This window comes from Lipotes vexillifer, unplaced genomic scaffold (assembly GCF_000442215.2).
Source record: "Lipotes vexillifer unplaced genomic scaffold, Lipotes_vexillifer_v1.1 scaffold2116, whole genome shotgun sequence".
In the NCBI taxonomy this organism is placed as follows: Eukaryota; Metazoa; Chordata; class Mammalia; order Artiodactyla; family Lipotidae; genus Lipotes; species Lipotes vexillifer.
The window spans coordinates 227,386-250,827 of NW_006791713.1; the positions used below are offsets into that span (position 1 = coordinate 227,386).

Here is a 23,442-nt window from a genome sequence, read left to right on the forward strand (position 1 = left end):
ACCCATGTCCCCTGCATTGGCAGGCAGACTCTCAACCACTGCGCCACCAGGGAAGCCTTGTCAGATGCTTCTTTTGCATCCATTGAGATGATCTTGTGGGGTTTTTCTTTCATTCTATTAATGTGGTCTATTGCATGGATTGATTTTCGTATCCTGAACCACCTTGCATTCCAGTGATAAATCCCATTTGCTCATGGGGTATAATGCTTTTAATGGACTGGTGGATTCTGTTTTCTAGTATTTTTTTGAGAAATTTTACACCAATATTAGTTAAGAGATAGTAGCCTGTAGTAGTTTTCTTTCCTTGTTTGTGTCTAGCTTTGGTATCAGAGTAGTGCTGGTCTCTTAGAATGAGTCACACATGTTACCTTCTCTTCAGATTTTGGAAGAGTTTGAGGAGGATTGGTGTTAATTCTTTAATTGTTTGGCAGGATTCACTACTGAGACCATTGGCCCTGGGCTTTTTTTTGTTGGGAAGTTGTTTTTTTGTTTGTTTCTTTTTGTGGTATGCAGGCCTCTCACTGCCGTGGCCTCTCCCGTTGCGGAGCACAGGCTCCAGACACGCAGGCTCAGTGGCCATGGCTCACGGGCCCAGCTGCTCCACGGCATGTGGGATCTTCCCAGACCAGGGCACGAACCCGTGTTCCCTGCGTCGGCAGGCGGACTCTCAACCTCTGCGCCACCAGGGAAGCCCCGTTGGGAAGTTTTTGGTTACTGATTCACACTCCATACTTGTTTGGATACATTCACATTTCCTATTTTTTACTGTGTTCCGTAAGTTTCAGCATGTTGGTTTATAGTGTTGTTCGCATTCTCTAGTTCTTTACTGATCTTCTCTGTGGTGGTTCTGTCCATTGTTGAAAGTAGAGTATTGAAATCTATTATTGTCGAACTGTCTTTTTTCCCTTCAAGTCTGTCAGTTAGGCAACTTTTTAAAAGCATATAAAGAGTGAGATCCCATTTTTTCCTTGTTTATATATATGTACAAGTAAAATACAGTCTGCAAGGATATTCGCCACATTGCTAATAGTTTACTTTTGGAATTACCAGTTTTTGTATTTTCTTTTTGTCTTGTAATTTTCTAATTCATCAGCAACAAATATTTATTATTTGCATTAAAAAGAAGAAGTTACGTCTTAGGGGCTTCCCTGGTGGCGCAGTGGTTGAGAGTCTGCCTGCCGATGCAGGGGACACGGGTTCGTGCCCCGGTCCGGGAAGATCCCACATGCCACAGAGCGGCTGGGCCCGTGAGCCATGGCCGCTGAGCCTGCACGTCCAGAGCCTGTGCTCTGCAACAGGAGAGGCCCGCGTACCGCAAAAAAAAAAAAGCCTTAAAGAAATCTACATTTAGAAGGTGAGTGAAGCAAGAAGAGCCAGTTACAGAGATTTTTTAAATAAGACCATTGGCCACGGATGAGAGTGCAGTGTCATGGGAGCAGGAAGTGTTTGGTCAGTAGTGTGGGTGTCCAGAAAGATCCAGTAGGATGGGAACTGGGGAGAGGCTGTTGGATTTGGTCATCAGCATGGGTCACCAGGACCTTTGGTAGATCGGTGTCAAGAGAGTGGTGGACAGTTAAAGAATTAGAAAGAAATGAAAATGACAGGTATAGATTGCTTTTTCTAAAAATTTTTATCTGAAAGGTACAAAACAGAGAGGATGATATGAAGGAAAACAAAGGATAATGAAAGAATTTTTTAGAAATACTTAATAGCCAAACAGTTCTTGTTTATCAGAAATGTCTGTGCTGTGACCTATATTGTAATTTATTCTAATTTTTTCATTTAGGGTTTCAAGTGGAGGTTGTAAAAGCTTGATTAGCAGAATATTAACATATCGTATACTTATAAACAGTATGTGTTAATGTCTGTTTTCTCTTTACCTGACTCAGTGGTTCACTCCTTTGACTTTCTCTCACAAACATTTGTATTTTCTTCCTCATGTAACATGAGCTATTTAGTCTTGTGCTCAGTGTCGTCGAAGAATTTTCCCCCATTTTATGTTCTTTCAAGAATTTTCCTGCGAGTTCCCTGGTGACCTAGTGGTTAGGTTTCCGGGCTTTCACTGCCGTGGCAAGAGGTTCAATCTCTGATTGGGGAGCTGAGATCCCACAAGCCGTGCGGCACAGCCCCCCGCCCCCCCAAAAAAAAAAGAATTTTCTCCCATTTTATGTTCTTTCAATTGAATCGAAGTTTTACTTCTCTCTACTTTGTTTTAGCCATAGGCCCAGGTTCTTCTAATGAAGTTCAAAGTTTACATGGCTTTTTCTTTCTTTCATTGTTGTTGTTTTTATGCAACCCTTGATTCAACCAATTTAGGTTCTTATAATGGTTCCCCTTTATTATTCATTGGAATGCAGTTAAACTCTATCAGAAGGCATTTAGCTAAATGAAGAACTGAGTAATTTTGAAGGCTGAATAATACATCCTTTATGCGTGTGATGTCCTTCCTCTTCATTTTTCATCATGGATAAGAAGACGAAGAATCTTGGTTGCATTCCTACGGATCATGATGAACAGCAAAACAAGAAAAAAGGGAGCCACCCCAATGACCCGTGATCCTCATGTGTAAACAGAAAGAAATAAAGCAGTCTGAAATGTATTAGCTCCTAAACTCATTTTTACCTGGTATTTATCTTCCTGGACTTCTTACAAATAATATACTTTATTAATAGCAATTGATGGGGCTTATTTGAACCCTCTGCCCACGCCTCTTTCAGGTGGATGCTGGCTGTTTGTTCTCCTTCATTATTTGTTAGGTTTGGGGGAGATCAGTGTCACCCTAATCCCTTATTGCACACTCCGAAAACCATAAAAACGTGCTCCTTTCAGAATTAGGTTATCTAGCTAAAACACCATCTTCCCTTATTCAAGTTCTTTTCTATTGAATTCCAAGCTTTGATGCTGTTTTCTACTAAATGTCGTTAGCCTTACAGTACTTAGTTCTCAATTTTAGTGACCTTCGTTCTTATCATTCACCTCCCATGTCCATTACCTAGAATTGCCCCAGTTTTGAAATCCCACTTTACCCACTTTCTCATACCCGGCATACCTGTTCTTGACCTCATAAAAGCTTCTGCTCTCAGTCACCCCGTTTTCCTCAAGTTCTCAGCTCCTTCTGGACTTTCTTCCTTCCCGGTAGCCACATGGTTTGTCATCTTGTCACTCTTTAATAATTGCTTCCCAGTATCTTTCCCCTTTGTCCTTGTTGAACCTAGACTGCTGTGAACTGTTGGAGGGAATCCCATGGTTATGCAGATTGGAGCCACTAAATTCACGTTCTTCAACTTGGCCTAGATTCTCCAAGGCATTTACACATCGCTGCCCAGCCTTCTGCCAGCGGTGCTCCCTGCCCTGCTGAGACGCGTTCCTCCACCACCTCCTCTGCATCTCCTTCCCTCGTTCTCTCTGTCTCTACCGTCTCAGTCTCTGAAGCTTACAGATCCTCGTGTCTTTACTGCCTTGACGACCCCAGCACAGTCAGCCCCACCAGCTACTCGCTTTCTAGCGGGCGGGCGGCCCCTGCGCTCGCGGCCCACGTGCTGCTCTCAGGTGCACCACAGTCTGGCTTCCTGCCTCCCCTCTCTGCTGACTGTTCTCTCTTGAACGTCAGTGGTGGCCCCCAAATGGCCAAGACGGGAGGCTGCTGTTCGCCTGACTCTTGACTGACCCTCTAGCAGCACAGGCTGCTGTGGACGTCTCTCGCTGGGCGCCTGTGGTTTTGTTCTCAGCGATGTGCTCCTGCGGTCTGTTTCCTTTGTGCTTCCTCTTCCTACCAGCGCCTAAATTCTCCCTCCCTTCAGCGCTGCTCCCTTAGACACAGTCCCCCAGGGGGTTATTGCTGCTCACGGCTTCACCGTTGTCGCTTCAGGGTCGTTTTCCCGCTGTCTCAAGCTCTCTGCTGGCCTAGAAGCTCTGGTCTCGCTGTGCATCAGGCACTTACACTCGTGCGTTATCCCCACAGGCATCTGGAACTCAGCACATCCGAAACTGAAGCCTGCTTCCTCCCCATCACACCCTTTCCGGTGCCCCCTTTCCCTGCGGTGGCGCTCCCCCAGCTCACTCAGGCTGTGGGGAGTTTTCGTGGACATGTCCAGCTGCCTCATGTTTTGTATCTGCTCCATCACCAAGAGCAGCTTATTCTCCCTCCTCCACTTCTCTTCTCTGTCCTTCTCTGTGTCTTCTGTGTCTTTTGCTCAGGGTAGGCCCTCAGCACTTCTCCCCGGATTATTGCGAAGGACTCCTTTCGTTCAGGCTGGACCTCCTTCTTGTTCATCAGTGTGTGAACAACACACTGATGTGAACAACACACTGATCCTTTTACTCTCCGTAAACGCGTTTAGTGGTTCCAGGAGCTCTTAACTTACTGCTCGGAGCCCTCTTGCTCTGACTTGTGCCCGTGTCTATCCTCCGGGTGGTACCCTTTGGTTCCGTCATACGGAGCAAGTTAAAAACCAGCTCTTCCATTTAAAGCTTTTTATGTAAGACAGCAACAGTATGTCGTTGTCATGAGGAAAGCACTTAAATTTTACTTGGAGAAACGTTATTAAAAGTCAAATTTCTTAATGACTTTTTCTCACAGTAATTTTAGCATGCAGCTCATTTTAGTAGAATATGATGTTTATTGTATTCCTTCTACATTGCAATTTTATTGGATTAATTTTAGCATCTTCAGAATTAAAAGTTTGCTGAAAATGTGTTTAAGGGTACCATAATGAGGCTTTATATTATTAGAAAGACTGTCTTATATTAGAAAATGAATTTTGTGGTCAAGCATAATTTTCCTTCTTGCCTTAATGGCCTGCATGCTTAAGTGTAATGTTCTGTTACTATAAAATGTGTACAGCTCTACCTTAGAACTAATGTTGTTGTAACAGCATAGAGAGAGCGTTTATACTGTGTCTTTCTACCTTAGTAACTTTTGTTAAGGACACGTTATTTCCATTTGTTTAGTCAGACGGAGTTGCATTTTTATCCAGCTGACCAGAGCAAGGCAGGATGCACAGAAGTCAGTGAAGGATGCGTCAGGGTTCTTTTACCTCATTTGCAGGCACTGCGGTGGGAAATGCAGGACAGACCGACTGCTGACTCACCGGCGCAAACAGCAGTGACGAGACTGTCCAGCTCCCCAAGAGCCACAAGATAAATGCCTGCCCCTCTTTCCAGAGGCTGTTGTTACAAGCACAGTGCTGTGCTCACATCTCAGCCCCATCTTATTCCACTCTGCTGCCCTTTTAATCCCTCTTACCTTGTTCAGTTATTTTCCATAGCACTTGTCGCACCCTAATGTTTACTATAATATGTATTTACAGTTTCCTTACTTTTGAAGTTTACTGTTTATTGTCTGTTTCTCCCCCTAGAGCGCCTGCTCCGTGACAGGAATTTGTGTCCCTTGTGCTCAGTGACATAAACCAAATACCCAGAATTAGTGCTCGGCACATAGTAGGTATTCATTCATTCACAGGAGTTTCTATCAGGTGTCCAAGAGGAAGTGTTGAGTAAGCAGTTAGATGTACAAGTAGGGGAGAGAACAAAACTGAAATGTAGGTTGAAGACTCTTCAGTGGATTCATGAGAGCTGAGACTTCATGAGGTTGCAAAAGCGAGTTTAGATGGGAAAGGCGGGTGGGAGGAATGAGCTCTGGGATGACCCAGCATTTACAAGTTGGGGAGAGTAAGTGGGAGCAGCTAAAAGGTAGTGTGATTCCATTTATATGAAGTGTCCATCATAGGCAGATCTGTAGAGACAAAGTAGATTCGTGGTTGCCCACAAGTAGGGGAAGAGTGACTGCTAATGGGTTTTTCGTTCTTTTGGCGGGTAATGAAAATGTTCTGAAAGTAGATGGTGGTGATGGTTGTCCCACTCTGAATATACTAAGAACCATTGAACTATACAGTTTCAATGGATGGATTTTGTGATATATGAAGTATATCGCAATAAAGCTATAAAAATGTGTAAAAATACCAGTCCTTGTTCCCAGTTGAAAATATTAATTTTAAAATTGTTTTCATGGAAATGACTCTGACAAGTACAGGTTTCTGGTAACTGACCATACTGCTGAACTGAATGAATAAGCATTTTCAGAACTCTAATGGAAAACTGATGAATTCATAAAAAGTGCTAACAAAAGATCAAGATGAAAAAAAAATTAATTACATGGCACTGAGTGAACTGATGAGGATGATTATAATTTTTGTGACTTTCTGTTTAAATAAAAAAAAAAAAAATCCCATAAGGACCCAGAGGCAAAAAAATATACAAATCAATTTTCACTGCAGAGTAAAGGAGCTGTTACAGTGGAGGATTCCTGGACTGAATGTCAATATTATGACACAGTGTGAGTGTGTTTCGTGTTTGGTAATTGCAGTCATTGTTGCTTTTGTTGTGGCCATCCATTTACAGTGCTTGGTGTCAGTTTATTTATCTCTTGTAAAAACAAAATACAGTGTGTGTGTGTGAAAAAAAATGAATACAGTAAAAAAATAAATTAAATAAAATTATTATACTTTGCAAAAAATAAATGGAGACGCTAAAATAATAAAAACATGACTCTTTATATGCATTTCCAATATCAGAGAACTCACTGTGGGTCTAAACCGAAACATATTCACCTAGGTCAATTCTAACAGAAAAGTGAACTGATTTGTAGGAGCCATCTCAGAAGTTTTAAAGGCACAGGTTGCTGATAAATTCATCTGCCAAGAAAAATTAGCTGCTTAGGCTTCCAAGGACTCACTAAGCAGTCTCCTTCCCATCCCTGCAGTGAAACAGAAAATCAGTACGTGGGTAAGAGTGGGCCGTGAGCACACTGTGCCCTGGCAGCATCTGAGTGCTGACCCATCTCCACACGTAAATACTTTCTCCTCTCCCGACCTTGTAAACACACACATGCACACACGTACCTAAGATGGGGCGTGGTGAGCATTTCCATAGTCGTCAGACTGCAGGGTGGCAAATAGTTTGTCTGTCCCCTGCCTAGCTCATGACCCCGCACCCTGACTGGGGAGGATGCATTCTCCTGTGTGAGGAGAACAGGTTTAAAGCCCGCGGGCCATGCTTTTATTTCTTAAAGACAGATTTCTCCTCCTTGGAAGGATATTCAGGAGGGTCAGTTTCCCTCTACCCTTATATTCTTTAGACATTCTTATGCCTTTAATCAGCTTACTTATTGTTGTTCTCTGAATGATATAAAAAGGAATCATTAAAAAGAAGGGGTGAGGGGCTTCCCTGGTGGCGCAGTGGCTGAGAGTCCGCCTGCCGATGCAGGGGACACGGGGTCGTGCCCCGGTCCGGGAAGATCCCACATGCCGCGGAGCGGCTGGGCCCGTGAGCCATGGCCGCTGAGCCTGCGCTTCCGGAGCCTGTGCTCCGCGACGGGAGAGGCCACAGCAGTGAGAGGCCCGCGTACCGCAAAAAAAAAAAAAAAAAAAAAATCATTCTAAATATGAGATTCTTTGGAATTACATCCAATGTAAGCCTACTTTACGGGGCTTGTATACAACAAATAAAAAGTAAAAATTAAGACATTTAATTCTAAAATGATTCAACTTTTCATTCAACATCCTGAGAAAAAAATTAAAACTTGGATTCTGTTTTCTAACATTCATATACATATGACTTCTGGCTTATTTTTGTGATTGTTGTCATAAGAAACTGGAAGAGCTGTTCGCTGTATGTATTTCAAAGGTCATTTATCAACAGTTTGTACGGTTTGGGGGTGTGGCATCAAGAAGCATTAGCCTGAAAGGTTTATTCCCCAGTGCCAAGCTCGCGGTCCACACTGAAGCCCTGAGCTCTGGTCCCAGCTTCGTCCTGTGGCGTCTTTATCAAGTGGAGGCTGTGGCACGAGAAACAACTTTAATCCCTCATAAGGACAGCTGGTTTCCATGGTGTTTGGGGACATGGGGAACCTGACACACAGAGCAGCCCAGATCAGATCAGTCTGGTGTTTAATTTCACACCAAAATGAACATCCTGGAGGACGCACCCTCAGAGAGTCTCCGGTCTAGTCTTGGGGACAAAACTGATGCCCCCCCTTACGAGTTCTTAAGCTTCCATCTTCAGGTCGTCCTCTCTCCTCCTTGCCTTCTTCCTCGAGGACCTTGCCCCCGTCAGTGACTTAGCTGTGCCTGAACACTGACTTTCACGTGTGTGTCTCCAGACCAGACCTCTCACCTGACCAGCTTCTCGTCTAGGAAGTGCCAGAGGCATCTCAAGTCAGCAACCGTAAACGTGCTGCGGGTGCCCTGCGCCTCCCCGCCCGCCGTCCCTCTGCTGGTGAACAGCACCGTCACAGTCTCTTGTTCGACTGTGTTCCCTGACTGGCACAGTGCCTGGCACAAGTATTTATTAAAAAGCTTAACAAGTAAATATATCAACAATTATTATATAATGAAATGATGAGTTATAATCCACACCTTTATTAAAAATTTTATTGGCTACACCTCACGTAAGAGGCACTGTGTTAGGCCTTGGGGATATAGTGGTAAATAAAACAGATATTAATGGAATTCACAATCTAGTGTAGAGTTGGGGTAATAGACTATCTAATGTGGTAGTTTCATCAGAGAGGTCAGGGAGGGCTGGAGGAATCATGCCTTCACAAAGGGTGTGGGAAAAATGGATACATTTCCTTAAGCAAACAACAAAAGGGAGAATATTCCCTCTGAGGGGATAAATCTGTTAAGATGCTGCAGCAGGTTGTATTTCCAAAAATGGCTGCAGTGGTATTTCTGGTCCCATATGCTCTTCCAGACCTTTGTCAGCCCCCATCAAGAGGTGGGACCTGTATCCCCTCTCCGTGACCTTTGCGACTTCCACTCCTAGAGATGCATGGATGTGACAGTGTGGCGCTTTGAAGGCTAGGTCCTAAAAGGCCACGTGGACCTACAGCCAGTTGCTAGTATCGTTCTTAATAGTAAAAGATTAGATGCTTTGCCTCTGAGATCAGGGAGTAGGTAGGCAAGGCTATCCACTCTCACGGCTTGTATTCACCATGCTACCGGAAGTAGCAGCCAGTGCAGAAAGGCAAGAAAAAGAAATGAGACCTACAGATTTAAAAGGGGAAGGGAAGTTGTCTTTGTTCAGAGACATGATTATGTAGAAAATCTCAAAGCATCCACAAATAATAAGACTACTAAACTAGTAAGGGAGCTGTCAAGGTCATAGGACACAGCATCTCTGTATGAAAATCGGTTGTATTTCTGTACACCAGCATCTCCGCTGTGTCGTGGCCTTACACTTTGTCCTACACACTCCAGCAAAGGACCTGATCGCCGCTCGAAGAGAAAGTAGAGGTCGTGAGATAGTAACACCCCCGTCACAACCATGGCGCTCTTCCTCCTCATGGCGGGGGGGTGGGGAGGCACCGCAGGGCCTGCTGTGTTGGCAGAGGGTTCCAGCCCTTCCATCTCAGGCCCGATTCACCTGCTAGTCCCGGAACGCTTTCAGCCCCACTTTTCTGGGCTAATTGCTGCTAATCTGTCAGGTCTTAACTTAAGCAGCTCTCCTTTGGAGAAGCTTTTCCTCACCTTCCCCACTCCCCATTGTTTAGTTTCTTAGCTTTCTATTTCCCCCTTTGTATCAGTTTTCAAGCTGTAATTAAATAATTTGTTATGTATAATGTTCTTATTAATTATTTCACAGTGCTTAAGGTTGCAAAAAAGAAAGTCACATTTCTCGTTTTTGCATTCAAAAATGATGTAAATGTGGGCTTCCCTGGTGGCACAGTGGTTGAGAGTCCGCCTGCCGATGCAGGGGACGCGGGTTCGTGCCCCGGTCCGGGAAGATCCCACGTGCCGCGGAGCAGCTGGGCCCGTGAGCCGTGGCCGCTGAGCCTGCACGTCTGGAGCCTGTGCTCCGCAACGGGAGAGGCCACAACAGTGAGAGGCCCGCGGACCGGAAAAAAAAAAAAATGATGTAAATGTATTTCAAGAAGCAACTTATCAAAGTTGGCAAGGAGGCCAGTTTTAGGCATTTTAGGGCATCACATTTGTCTTCCTCTAGAAGAAATGCCAACCAGAGGTCATCTCTGGCTCTCACTATTTAAATATTCCAGCAAAATAAACAAGCCATATGCTTTGTTGAAAGAAAATAGCACCACTGAATTTGCCTTCCTTTTTTTCCTCCAGTTATCACTTTTATTAGTGATATTCGGGAGCTTAGTTGCTTTGCTAATGTGCTATTTTCTGCCTTGATTTCCATCATAGCTGAGACTGAATTCAAGCAAGTGTGTAATCAGCTCTTATACCAATTCTAATATTGATGCTAAGTTGTTCCATATATTTATGCAAGACGTGAAATGATGTAAATGTCTCTTGTCTAATTTTTATGTGTCAAAAGTCCACTTATCTCTAGCAAAATGAAGTTGAATTAGATACTGTTAGCAGTGTTTTTATAGTTATGGTTATCAAGTAACTTTATTTTGGCTACAGGCAGAGATTTATTTGTCCTATAACAACACTTAATATGTATTGTTGCAGTTTTACTTACTTTAAGTATTAAAATGGCTGTTTGCCTGTAACAAGATGTGCTTGTTCCTGGTCTTTAACTTCAGAAATCCTCTGTAAACAGTGAAAACCACGTGGTGGAATCTCCAGAGTAGGTGGAGACCTTTTAAAACACTCTAATTCTTGAGCCAAAATTCCATCATAGTGTTGAAGATTTATCCCTTCCCCTACCGAGAAAAGCTACAATGTATTTTCCATCCTTTCATACTCGAACAGTGAAGCAAGGCAGCCTCAACTCTAGATCTGCCTTTTTTGCTGTTAAGTTTTTCCCATTCTGTTATTTTTGTATGACAGCATAAATGCATATGAAATAGCTATGAAAACAATAAGAATGCATTTCTTATGTGTGTGAAAATATTTACAAATAATATGGCTGATTAGGGGTTAATATCCAAAATATATAAACAGCTCATTCAGCTCAATCTCAAGAAAACAAAAGACACAATTAAAAAATGGGCAGGAGACCTGAATAGACATTTTTCCAGAGAAGACATACAGATGGCCAACAGGCACATGAAAAGATGCTTAACATTGCTAATCACCAGGCAAATGCAAACCAAAACTACAATGAGGTATCACCTCACACCAATCAGAGTGGCTATCCTCAAAAAGAACACAAGTAACAAATGTTGGCGAGGCTATGGAGAAAAGGGAACCCTCCTACACTGTTGGTGGGAATGTAAATTGATGCAGACACTGTGGAAGACAGGATAGAGGTTCCTCAAAAAAATAAAAATAGAACTACCATATGATCCAGCAATTCCACTCCTGGGTATGTATCCAAAGAAAACATTTGAAAAGATACATGCATCCAGATGTTCATAGCAGCACTATTTACAATTGCCAAGATACGGAAGCAACCCAGGTGTCCATCAAGAGATGAATGGATAAAGAAGATGTGGTGTATACATACAGTGGAATAGTACTCAGCCATAAAAGAGAATGAATTTTTGCCATTTGCAGCAATATAGATGGACCCAGAGGGCATTATGCTAAGTGAAGCAAGTCAGACAGAGAAAGGCAAACACTATGTTATCACATATATGTGGAATCTAAACAATACAGCAAATGAATATAACAAAAAAGGGACAGACTCACAGATACAGAGAAAAAACTAGTGGTTAACCAGCGGGGAAAGAGAAGAGGGAGAGGGGCAATATAGGGATAAGGGATTAAGAGATGCAAACTACTCTGTGTAAAATAAGCTACAAGGATATAGTCTACAGCAGCGGTCCCCAGCCCTTTTGGCAGCAGGGACCGGTTTCGTGGAAGACAGTTTTTCCGCGGACCCGGACGGGGTGGGGGAGGGGGGAATGGTTCAGGCGGTGATGCGAGCGATGGGGGAGCAGATGAAGCTTCACTCCCTCAGCCGCCACTCACGTCCTGCCGTGTGGCCCGGTTCCTCACAGGCCGCGGGGCCGATGCCGGTCTGCAGCCCGGGGTTTGGGGACCCCTGCTTACAGCACAGGGAATATGACCAATATCTTACAATAACTGTAAATGGAGTATAACCTATCAAAATTATTAATCACTGTGTTTTATGTCTGAGACTAATATTGGACATCAACTCTACCTCAGTTTTTTAAAAATTGGGGGTAGAGGACTGGCAAAAAATGAATACATATATTTAAGTATATTTAACGTGTCTTTGTGTTGTCACTGTTGTCGGATGGACAAAGGTCATGCCCCTCGTGTAGCCGACCAGACCGCACCCCTCTTAAATCTGATACTTGGTCTCTCTCCTTGGGGAGTCCATAAACGAGTGGTCTAAAACCAGGCAGCCTGGGTGAGAGGCACCAAGAAACCCCAGCAGAGCGTTCTGGGTTGGAAACACCACAGTCCCCTCTCTTACTCAGAGAAATGTTTATTGACTTAGGAGAAAGGAAGTAAGAAAGACAAGGTGTTCTCCTAGGAGCTCTGCCTTGTCTTTTTTTTTAAACCTAAAAATGAATTTTCTGTAACAGAGGTACCCCAGACTTTTTATCAGCAAAGGTAATTTCTTTATCATTTTCTAATTATTGATTCCATGTTGAAAAAAATTTTTTGCAAGACAAGTTCATTTAGTACATGGATTCTCCATTTTTGATAATCAAATACATATACAGGTATCCGGCAGAACTTGTAGTCAACATGAAATAACCGGGTAACTTCTATTTGATGATCTCATGTTATAATAGCACCTAGAATTAGAATCGAGTTATTTGTCATTGGGTAACACTTAATAGTTTATCAGTGACAAACAATTTTTCCAAAATAGTAACTCCTAAGCTTACAAACATGGTCATAGATGTTTCTAAAAATTATATGGTCATGTTCACAATTAATGTTTTAATTATTAAAGCAAAAATAAAATCTTGATAATTTATTAACAGTAAATAATAGAATTTGTCCCCAGTAGATTTATGATCCAAATATAAGCATCCCAAACTGCAAAAAGCCACATCTAAAAGTATTCTTTTTTTTCAACCTGTCACCTGAATTTTCACACACCATGTAATTGCACTGAATGAACTTTATGGATAATTTTGAGAGCAGGAAGGGAAGTTTGTGATGCATATGGCTTACGTAAGAAATAAAATTAACAAAATATTTTTCAGTGTTCTAGATGTGTAAATGGCTTGAGGCTGTCTTCAGAAAAAGTCTCAACAAAAGAAGCAAGGTGATTGCTTTAGAATTACAGTGGATGAGAGGAAAATGAGGTCAGCCTAAAGAAGATGGCGGAAAGCCTGAAAGAATTTTAATCTGTTATCCAGTAGGAAACTGTTAAAAGTAACATCACTTTAGAATGAACAGCCATCTTGGCCAGCCTTTACTTTTTTGTTTGTTTGTTTGTTTTTGTTTATTTTATTTATTTAGTTTTGGCTGCATTGGGTCTTCGTTGCTGTGTGCGGGCTTTCTCTAGTTGCGGCGAGCGGGCTTCTCATTGCGGTGGCTTCTCTTGTTGGGGAGCATGGCGTCTAGGCGCCCGGGCTTCAGTAGTTGCGGCACACGAGCTGAGTAGTTGTGGCTCGCAGGCTCTAGAGCGCAGGCTAAGTAATTGTGGCTCGCGGGCTTAGTTGCTCCACGGCATGTGGGATCTTCCCATACCAGGGCTTGAACCCGTGTCCCCTGCATTGGCAGGCGGATTCTTAACCACTGCACTGCCAGGGAAGCCCCTGACCAGCCTTTAGATCTGACTGCAGAGCTGTGACCTTAAGAGCTTTTCAGGGTTAAAAAGGTAGCTTTCTGAAAGATGAATGTGTATTTTTTTAGTCAATGAAAGCAAAAGGAGACAGATTTTAATAATCATGTAAAGAAAGAAATAATGTTTGGCACAAACTTATTTCTCTTAGCCACGATGAGTGAGAGATGGTTAGAAGGTTCCATATTTCTGGAAGGGAGTGAGTGAAAGTGAACATAGGTCTTACAAAGAACTACAGTGTTTGTGTTTACACTTAGAATTCTCTGGCTTATAACTTTTGTTTAAAGATACTAGCTAAAATTGCCAGACTTCTATTTTTTATATTTAGTTATTTGTTTTGTCTTTTAAGTGATTTTCTTCTTAATGGGAGTTGAATTTTACCAAGGTATATGGGTACTAAATAATATTTCTTCTTTGCTATAGGTAAAACTTTAGTCAAGAGGCTGACAAATAAGGTAAGCAATGGAGGTGAAGGTCTTTTTTCTTTTTCTTTTTTTTTAAGATAGAAAATCAACTATTATAAGTTAAATTGAAAGATTTTAATATGTTTATTCAAAGGATATTGAGGACGTACTGGCAGGAATCAAAAGAGCTGGTTGTGGATCAACTTTTTTTAGAGACCTTGGCGATAAAGGTAATTTTTATTTGTTTTACTTGTGTTTTATTTAACCAAAGTATTATTAAGGAATTAAGTTATGAGGTTTGCAGCTGCATATTGAAGAACATACATTAGAGAATCTACAGAGAGAATGTTATAACAGTGTGTTATTTGATAGATGTTTTTAAATCATAATAAAATACTCGTTACATTTGAAGCAACTTAAACTCTTTGAGCAATCACAGAAAAATTATTTAAACATTGATTTCAGTAAGCTTGGAGAGGAAGGTGAGGTAGAGCATCAAGAATAAGGAGAGAAAAAAAAAAGAAAAAAAAGAATAAGGTGGTTTGTAATCCACCTGCCAGTGCAGGGGGCGCGGGTTCGATTGGTCCGGGAACTAAGATCCCACATGCTGCAGAGCACCTAAGCCCGTGTGCCACAACTGCTGAGCCTGCGTGCTGCAACTACTGAAGCCCGTGCACCTAGAGCCCGTGCTCTGCAACAAAAGAAGCCACCACCGTGAGAAGCCTGCACACCGCAACAAAGAGTAGCCCCCGCTCACCACAACTAGAGAAAGCCCACATGTAGCAACGAAGACCCAATGCAGCCATAAATAAATAAATACATACATAAATTTATTTACTTATAAAAGAAAAAAAAGAGAAGAGAAAGGATTTGGGACTTCCCTGGTGGTCCAGTGGTTAAGAATCCGCCTTTCAATGCAAGGGACTCGGGTTCGATGCCTGGTTGTGGAACTAAGATTCCATATGCTGCAGGGCAGCTAAGCCCACGCACCGCAACTAAGAGCCTGCACGCTGCAACAAAAGATCCCGAGTGCCGCAACTAAGACCCGACGCAGCCAAATAAATAAATATTAAAAAAAAAAAAAAAGAAGAGAAAGGACTTCCCTGGCAGTCCGGTGCCACTGTAGGGGGTGTGGGTTTGATCCCTGGGCAGGGGAGTTCTGCATGCCGAGGGGTGCAGCCAAATAAGTAAGTAAAGTGATTATTCTAAAGTAAGAAGACAAAGCCTCAGAGATAACGCAGGGGACACCAGCATTCACGGGAGCAGAGGAGGAGGAGGTGCCGTGCAGGAGAGGAGGCAGAGGCATCTGAGGGGGAGAGGGAGTCTCGGGAGCCTGGGAGGGAGGGAGCATCAGTGTGCAGGGCCCGTGAAGGAAGGGGGTCAGAACGTGGTTAGGACTGGCGGTGGGGAGGTGCTCCCGCGCATCAGCGAGGGCAGGGGCGGTGCTGGGACGGGTTCTGGGGACAGATTGCAGAGCGTGGAGGACGGTGGTGCGGGGCGGGGCGGGTGTGAGCTGGAGGCCGGTCCTGGCGGTCTGTGTTGCACGAAGGGCTTTGAGCCCGCGTCTGGGTGTGAGGGGGCGGGGGGCGTGCAGAGCTCGGTGGAGGGCGCACCCCTCAGCGGGGAGCTTTGCGGCGTACCGCGTGGGGAGGGGTGATGTGCGGGTGTTTACCGCACATGTTTGCAGAGCAGGGCTGAGAAGTTGAGGAGGGTTTGAGGGGTGGCCCTGATTCCTTCGTAAAGTGGAGGGTGTGGAGAAAGTAGGAGGTTTGAAGTGGCCACCAGCTGGTTCTCCCCCTGCCGCGGGTGGCCGGGAAGTACACAGAAGCGTGCGGTTAGGGTGTTACTAGGCAAACGCAGGGAAGAAAAGTCGTGGGCTAGGGGATTAACGGTGTCGAGGGCAGCAATTGTACTTAAAAACACGAGAGGCTTTAAGTAATAAGCCTTGGAGAGAAGAAAGTAAGATGGGAAGAGCAATGGAAAGAAAGTGGGAATTCAGGAGAGAGCGGCCAGTGAGGGTGGGAGCAGGTGAGCTGGGAACCCAGGAGCGGGGCCCACCGTGCACGCAGAGCCGGGGTCTGCGCTCCGGTTCGGAGCGGAAGCTGCTCGCTGCAGGTGAGCTCGGCCTCGGGTGCGGTCGTGGAATCGGCCTGCTGGAGCAGAGTGAGTGGCAGCGTGAATGTGACAGAGGTGACCCCAGGTCTGAGAGTACAGTGTGGTCCTGTGTGCTGGACAATGGACCAGGCGCTCAGGCCTCCAGCGACGGAAGGCTAAAGAGAGGGAGCTAGGTAGGTGACCAGGAAGAAAGTTGGAGGTGGCCAGCTCGACGGCATCAGCCTCAGAGTAACAGGTTTCTGCGAGAGGTTGGAAGAGCAAAGGTTTGGGATGAGCGTGGCAGTGGGGAGAGGAGTCACCACTTGAGCCGTCTGCAAGGGTGCCGGCGTCCCGAGCGGAGAAGCCGCTTGCAGGTGCAGCAGGGCTCAGCACATGGCGACCAGTTAAAGGTGTTTACTGAGGAAGGCCATTCCGGAGAGCGTCGCAGAGCGTCCGGGGAGAAGCAGAGGCATGGAGGTTGGTTGGGTCCGGAAGGATGAAGCGCAGACCAGCTGCAGGCGTGTCAACAAGGAGGACAGAGGCCGTTTGGAAAGCAGGGTGTGGCCGCTGAGGGCGGTTGGACCTAAGCTAGAGAGGTGAGCAGAGCCTCAACCGTACGTACGCAGCGCGGGAGGGCGTGTCCAGGAGCGTGGGCCTTGTCCTGAGAACGGCGGGTTGCCGTGGGGGAGCAGTAAGAAGGCGACAAGTCAGATGAGAGAAACCCCTCTCGTCTGGGCAGAGGGGGCCGAGGCGCCTGCGGAGGGCGCAGAAGAGGAGACGGCGGGAGGTTCCGCAGTGACTGCAGGGGCCACGCGCTGGGTGGCGCGGTGGACAGAGGCAGAGCGCAAAGCCACTCGTCAGCCCTGAAAAGCCGGGAAACACTCTGTTCTCACAGGAGACACCGAGGTTTAAAAGCAAGATTTAACAAACTGAAGGAAGTGGGAGGCTCCCTGGCAAGTGAAGGGCAATGTTTTTGAGGCCTCCTATACGACGCGGGAGTGGAGGTTTCAGAGCAGCGAGCAGACCGTCGTGTTCTCGGCTCGGAGATGACAGCGTGGAGTGGCCAGGCTTCCGGGCTCCGGCTTCGTGGAGTCCTGAATGCAGCAGTTCGACCTGAGGGGAAGTAGACAGTGCAGCTTCCGGAACTGTGTTAGTTACCGTCGTAGCGCTTCAGACGGGCAGGGGGGCGGGGGCGGGGGCGGGGTTGTCCCTGGAGCTGCTCAGTTAGAGGTTCTGCTGGGCCCGGGCCATGTCCTCAGTCACCGTCTGGTCTCAGAAAGGAGGGTTGTGAATCTGTGTCGTTACCAGCTGTGCTGCTTCCATACCATAGGAAATACAGAGGGTACTGAGAAAGATGGTTAGTAACTTCTGTTTACTGTCTTTAACTTTCAGTAACAGACACATATATGTCTGTATCTCTAGCTCTGTCTCTCCATCTGTATGCTTTCTAACCATAGGAGACAGATCCATCAGCCTACTCACACACTTTTCTCACTCGATAGTTCTCGTTCACTGTTCTTTATGTATCTGGAGGACTACTTATATTCTCAAAATGAACAGGGGCCTCACACAGAGATCTTAAAGAATAAAAAGTCAGTGTTTCTGGATGACGGGGGAGAAGGCCCTTAGTGACGGACTGTTCGAAAAATAAACAGAAGATGTAAGTCCAAAGCAGAAAGTTGATTTTTTTTTCCCCCCTTTAGGCAAATCTATAAGGATATTAGCAGGAGAAATAGAGGAAAGAGAGGCTTTAAGGGGAACTAGAGGGAACAAGTGACTGCAGGGAGAGAGACCATGGTAGCATCCACTTCAGAGTCAGAGAGGACGAATGAAAATGTGTGCTGGGCAGCAGCAGGAGGAGAATTCAACCTAACTTCCTGCCGTTCACACGGGGGTGTATTAAAAACAGCCGTCACTAATTAGGACTGGTAAGGAAATCGGGACTTGATGGTGGAACTTACTGGTGACAAGGAAATTAAGCCACTGACAGGGAAATGCAGAACAGCAGAGCTACATGGCGGTGCGGGATCAGAAGAAGAGTGAGTAAAAAGGCCAAGTAAGAACTGCTGCGGCCTCCCCAGGTGCTGCCGCTTCCCCGGACGCCAGCTGCCCTTAACCGAGCTCCCACCTCTAGAGAACTTACAGGACAAGAAAAAATGTTGAGGAAGGACTTAACCAGACTTATTATTTTAGTTTTCTCTGAAATACGTGAGTTGAAATGTACATTCCAGCTTAAAGAAAAAACACTGAACATTTTATAGGAGAGATTCAAGATACGCTTTTTTCCAGATATACTCCTTTGTTGATATTAAGGAAGTCATTTGAAAAAAAAGAATATAAAATTTAGCTACATTTGGAACAATTTAAAATATTCTATTTTACCACCTAAAAGAACTATCAAAATGTATATTACATCATAACTAACAAAAGGGTAGTATAGTCTTGAAATAAAATAATCCACCTCCATGCATTATTATAAAGAAAAGTAAATTATAAGTTATAATTATGTATTTTTTGAAACTGAGCAGAATTCTCAACATAATAACCATCCTCAAGGATATACTGAATATAAATTATAACATATATTGTAAGATATAAATGTGTTCTTATGATACATGTAGTAATTTCTCTTTGGAGAACAGAGTTCTCAAAATTGTATTTAGTAGCAAGTCATATTTTTCAACGGTTCCAAATTTAAAATATTTCTAGAGAAGCATAGTAACTAACAGAATTTAATCATCTCTTCTAGTGACCCTTAAGGATTCTTTAATAAATTTTTAAATATAGGGACTTTTCTGGTGCTCCAGTGGTTAAGATTCCACGCTTCCACTGCAGGGCGTTCAGTCCCTGGTCAGGGAAGTTCTGCATGCCGTGTGGTGTAGCCAAAAAGATTTTTTTTTTAATATAAATTATTTAAAATACTTTCCTATTTGACATGCAGTTTTGAAACATTGACATTTAACAGCATTTATTTTACAATTCAGTGCAACAAATATGTATTAAACTGTTTCTCCTATAAGTATTCAGAAGTGTCAGTTTCCTTTAAAAGCATTTTCAGAGGCAGGTGCCTAGAATGCTGTTGGAGAGCTGTATTGTCTATAATCTATCTTGAGAGTGTAGGGTGCTGTTTTTACACTGTCTCAACTGTGTTTATTCAAGCATTTTATTTAAGTCAGTATTTCAAAGAATTTTCTTTTTCAAAAAGTTCCCCTGTGCACAGGACATGTACCTATGTCTCGAGAAAAGAAAAGTGAGGTCTCCTTTTGGCACCAAGCCCAGTTCAGTCCAGCAGTTTGGCCATTTTTTCACATTGCTGTATTCCTTTGAAAATTAGAAAAAAACTGTTCACTTTTTTGAGGCTGCCAAGATATGAAATACTTTGATCCTTCAGCTAACGTTAGAGCATTTCTCTCAGGTATGAGATATGACAAAACACATTTAATTTATTCTCCCTTCGTATAAACACTGAATATTTCTAGGAAAAAATACCTGAAGACTTACTCTAGGCTTTTTATTAAAGGGAAGCACAGCTGCTCCAAAATGAAAATGACAGAAAAATTGCTGATGTAAAAAACTGTTAAGTCATTAAGACCATTTAAATACATACTTGAAGTTGCCTGTTAGCTGAAGCACTGAACTACCTGGGTGTCAAACCCTTACCTGCCTCGTTTGCTCTGCACTGCTTTCGGCCGTGCGTCTCTGCTGTGTCTGACCAGGGGCCCATAGGGGCTGGTCCTCCTTCACAGCAGGATGGTGCAGGTCCGCTGCCGTCACCCTCTGCCAGGCTTCCTTCGTCATCTCTGAGCCACCGGGTAGCTGTGCTTCCCACTGACTCTTCCATAGGAACATCCTTGCAGACAAACACTCGCTTTTCAGTGTTCATATGCAGCTTCATCTCTCCTAGACATATGGCTTTCCCACTTATACCACCCCTGCTTCATTGCAGTTTCCACCCATCATCCAAAGACCACTTTTTTAATTAATTTTTATTGAAGTATATAGTTACTCAACCATAAAAAGGAGCAAAGACCATTTTCAGAACTATTTCCTCTGAGACATCTTCGGTCATCTAGACTCTGGAAGACTTCACCTTTTTTTGAGTCCTGGAACTCACTATTAGTATCTCTCATTGGTATTTCGCATTTTCTGTAAACATTTACATTTTGACCTCCTGGTGAAAGTATGCAGCACCATCTATTAAGAATTCTTGGGTCTTCCCTGGTGGTCCAGTGGTTAAGACTCTGCGCTCTCAGTGCAGGGGGCACAGGTTTGATCCCTGGTTGGAGAACTAAGATCCTGCATGCCGCACGGCACGGCCATAAAAAAAGGAATTCTTGCCAAAAACTGGAATCTGAGCACAGCTCTGGATCTAAGTAAGTACCAGTTTGTATAAAATATAGACGTTAGAGGAACATGTGAAATGACACCAAAAAGATGCAGTTAGCAAATCTACACTCTTAAACTTTGCCAGACAAACGAGCAGAGGCTTCTTTCAACAGTTAAGTTGAAACTGAGGGGGAGAAAGACCAGGGAGAACCTGTAGATTCAAATCAAGTCACTGCTACAGAAATTTAATTCCTTCATTTTAAATAACATGGTTTGACCTTTGGTGTATCCAGATCTCTGTCACTCTACTGAATTTATAAGTTTGCTTCACTTGAGATGTTATGAATAGTAAACTTTGAGGTGAAATTACACAAAATGCCGTGCAGATAAAACCTCTAGTGGACACTTGTCCTTGCTGACCAACGACCATTCCCCTTCCTTCCTAGTAATAGTGACCTAGTAAAAGGCTCCTTTTTTCTGAAGTTTTAGTACTATACTTAACTCTCTTATGAAAACTTTCCGCTCTACCAGAGAGAGGGGTAATCTAAAGTAACAATGTGTGTGTTTTTAATTAGGTGAAGGTTCCGTATAGTATGTATATGATCACTTCTAAACCGTCTAAAACTTACTTGGCTTTCTGATGTCTTTATCTCTTTCAGGGCTGGTTTCATATACCGAGTATCTTTTCTTACTTACAATCCTCACTAGTAAGTATTCCACAGTTTTTTTCATCGATCATGTGGAATTCTCTTGTCTTACCAGACAGGGTGTTGGAAGTTTGGTATTTATACCTTTATCGTGAAGAATGTTATTGGTGCCTTGCTTTCTGTACCTACAGGATGATTCTGTTGGGTGAGATTATCCCTGAAGTCTCACCACCTCCCCTGCACTCAGGCTCCCCACAACTTTGTCTCTTTAATTGAAGGCTTATTGAACTGAAGAGTCAGACACAGCCTTCACTTAGGAATATTAAAAATCCCTCACGTGACATTCTGCAAAATTCCTGACCAGTAACTCTCTGTGAACTGTCCAGGTCATGAGAATCAAGGAAAGACTGAGAAACTTTCACAGCTCTGAGGAGATAAGGAGACATAGCAATTAAATGCAACAGGCTTCCTTGTGTTTGACCCTAGAATAGAAAAACCATGGAATCCAAATAAAGTCTGTAGTTTAGTTAAAGGTGCTAATTTCTTAGTTTTCGTAAAGGTACTATAGTTACATAAGATGCTGCCATGAGAGAAGGCTGGCTGGACAGCCTGTGGGAACTCACCGTACCAGCTTTGCAGTGTTTCTGTAAGCCTAAAATTATTTCAAAATAATTTTTACAAAACCCTACTCTTGGGAAAGGGAAATAAAGAGTAGTAATCAATGTGAAAATAGAGAACGTACTGTAACAATATAGGAAAGCACCTAGTAGAGCGGAAGAAATACGTTCTGAAATGAATTTTGCTTTGAAGGGCAGAACACTTAATAGCAGAGCAGCACAGCGTGGAAACATATCAGCCTTTGAAAACTGTTATCCTGAGAGGAGATTGTTTTCCCTCTACATTAGGCACTTACTCATGTTGTTTCTGGTGGCTTATTTCAAGTTTGAAGACCTATAGATCTTCAGGTAGCTTGCATTCCACCAACATTTACATAATTATTCATTTTTCACTTGCAGAACCCCATACCGGGTTTCATGTTGCATTCAAAATGTTGGATGCAGATGGTGATGAGATGGTTGAGAAAAAGGAGTTTTTTAAAGTAAGTAGATTCTAGTTATTTTTGGTTTATTATAAAACACCTGGGTGTTTGTGTGATAATTTTACATTTCCATTAAAATGAAAATTATATTTACTGCTTACATATGAAATGTCAAGAACTCATTTATACATTCAAAAATATTAAATTTTCTATAATACAGCCTTGAGGAAACAGTTACAGAACAGAGCATGAGATTCCAAAAGGAGCAATGAACTTAAGCATCTGTATGTTTTAGAGTTTTATTTTTATGATTTCAGCAAATGATAATACAACAGAAAGCACTTTATAGATGGTTTAAAATTACTGATACACCCCCACCAAAAAAAGAATAAGGAAAATAAAACCTTAAGCCTTCAGGAAGAATAGGGAGGGAAAACGAAAAAGCCACAACAGGTATAAATTGGTTCAGATTCTCTAGGAATTCGTGAAGGCTCATAATTGAAAAGGTGAAATATGTTTAAGTGATATTTCCCAAGACATAACATGCCAGCAGTACATTTTACTCTGTTCCAAGGAAGTCGATGGTACTGTTAAAAGTACATCAGTGCACGTAAACTGCGGGGAGTATGCCAGGCAGAGCTTACTGTTCCCGATCTAGAGGAGCGCTTTATGGAGAAGATAAGTCAGTTCTGTCCTCTGTGTCTTTCTCCCAGTCCCCAGTGTACTGGGAAGACAGACCACAAGGCTTGTTGAAATTATATGTAAAACGAGTCGTACTTGGACTGTTTGGTCAAGTAGCCAGTAGCCACGTGTGGCTGTTAAATGTAACTTGTGACTAAGAAACTTGAGTTTCCGAATTTTAATTAAATTTAAATTTAAAAACTGACATTCACTTCAGGTATTGGCAGATTTTCAAGTATATTTGAAACAACTTGAGTATGTGAATCTACTTTTTAATTTTTATTTACTTTTTATTTACTTTTGTAAATTTTACAAAATCTAAATATGGATCAAGTACAGGTACACCTTGGAGAAATTGTGGGCTTGGTTCCAGACCACCACAATAAAACAAGTCACACAAATGTTTTACTTTCTCAGGGCAGATAAAAGTTATGTTTTTACTGTCCTGTAGTCTATTAAGTGTGGAATAGCATTATATCTTTAAAAAACAATGTCTATGCCTTAATTTTAAAATATTTTATTGCTAACAAATGCCAACCATCATCTGACAATGCAGGGTTGCCAC

General features: G+C 43.2%; 1 protein-coding gene across 1 annotated transcript in view; it reads left to right on the plus strand.

The window, feature by feature from the left end:
* MICU2 (mitochondrial calcium uptake 2) overlaps window positions 1-23,442 on the plus strand; it is an 88,426-nt gene that overhangs the window by 38,054 nt on the left and 26,930 nt on the right. Inside the window, exons 3-6 of the mRNA XM_007464501.1 lie at window positions 14,110-14,141; window positions 14,245-14,320; window positions 21,170-21,217; window positions 22,174-22,256. Coding sequence (XP_007464563.1) covers window positions 14,110-14,141; window positions 14,245-14,320; window positions 21,170-21,217; window positions 22,174-22,256 — 239 coding nt within the window. The remainder of the gene's footprint in view (window positions 1-14,109; window positions 14,142-14,244; window positions 14,321-21,169; window positions 21,218-22,173; window positions 22,257-23,442) is intronic.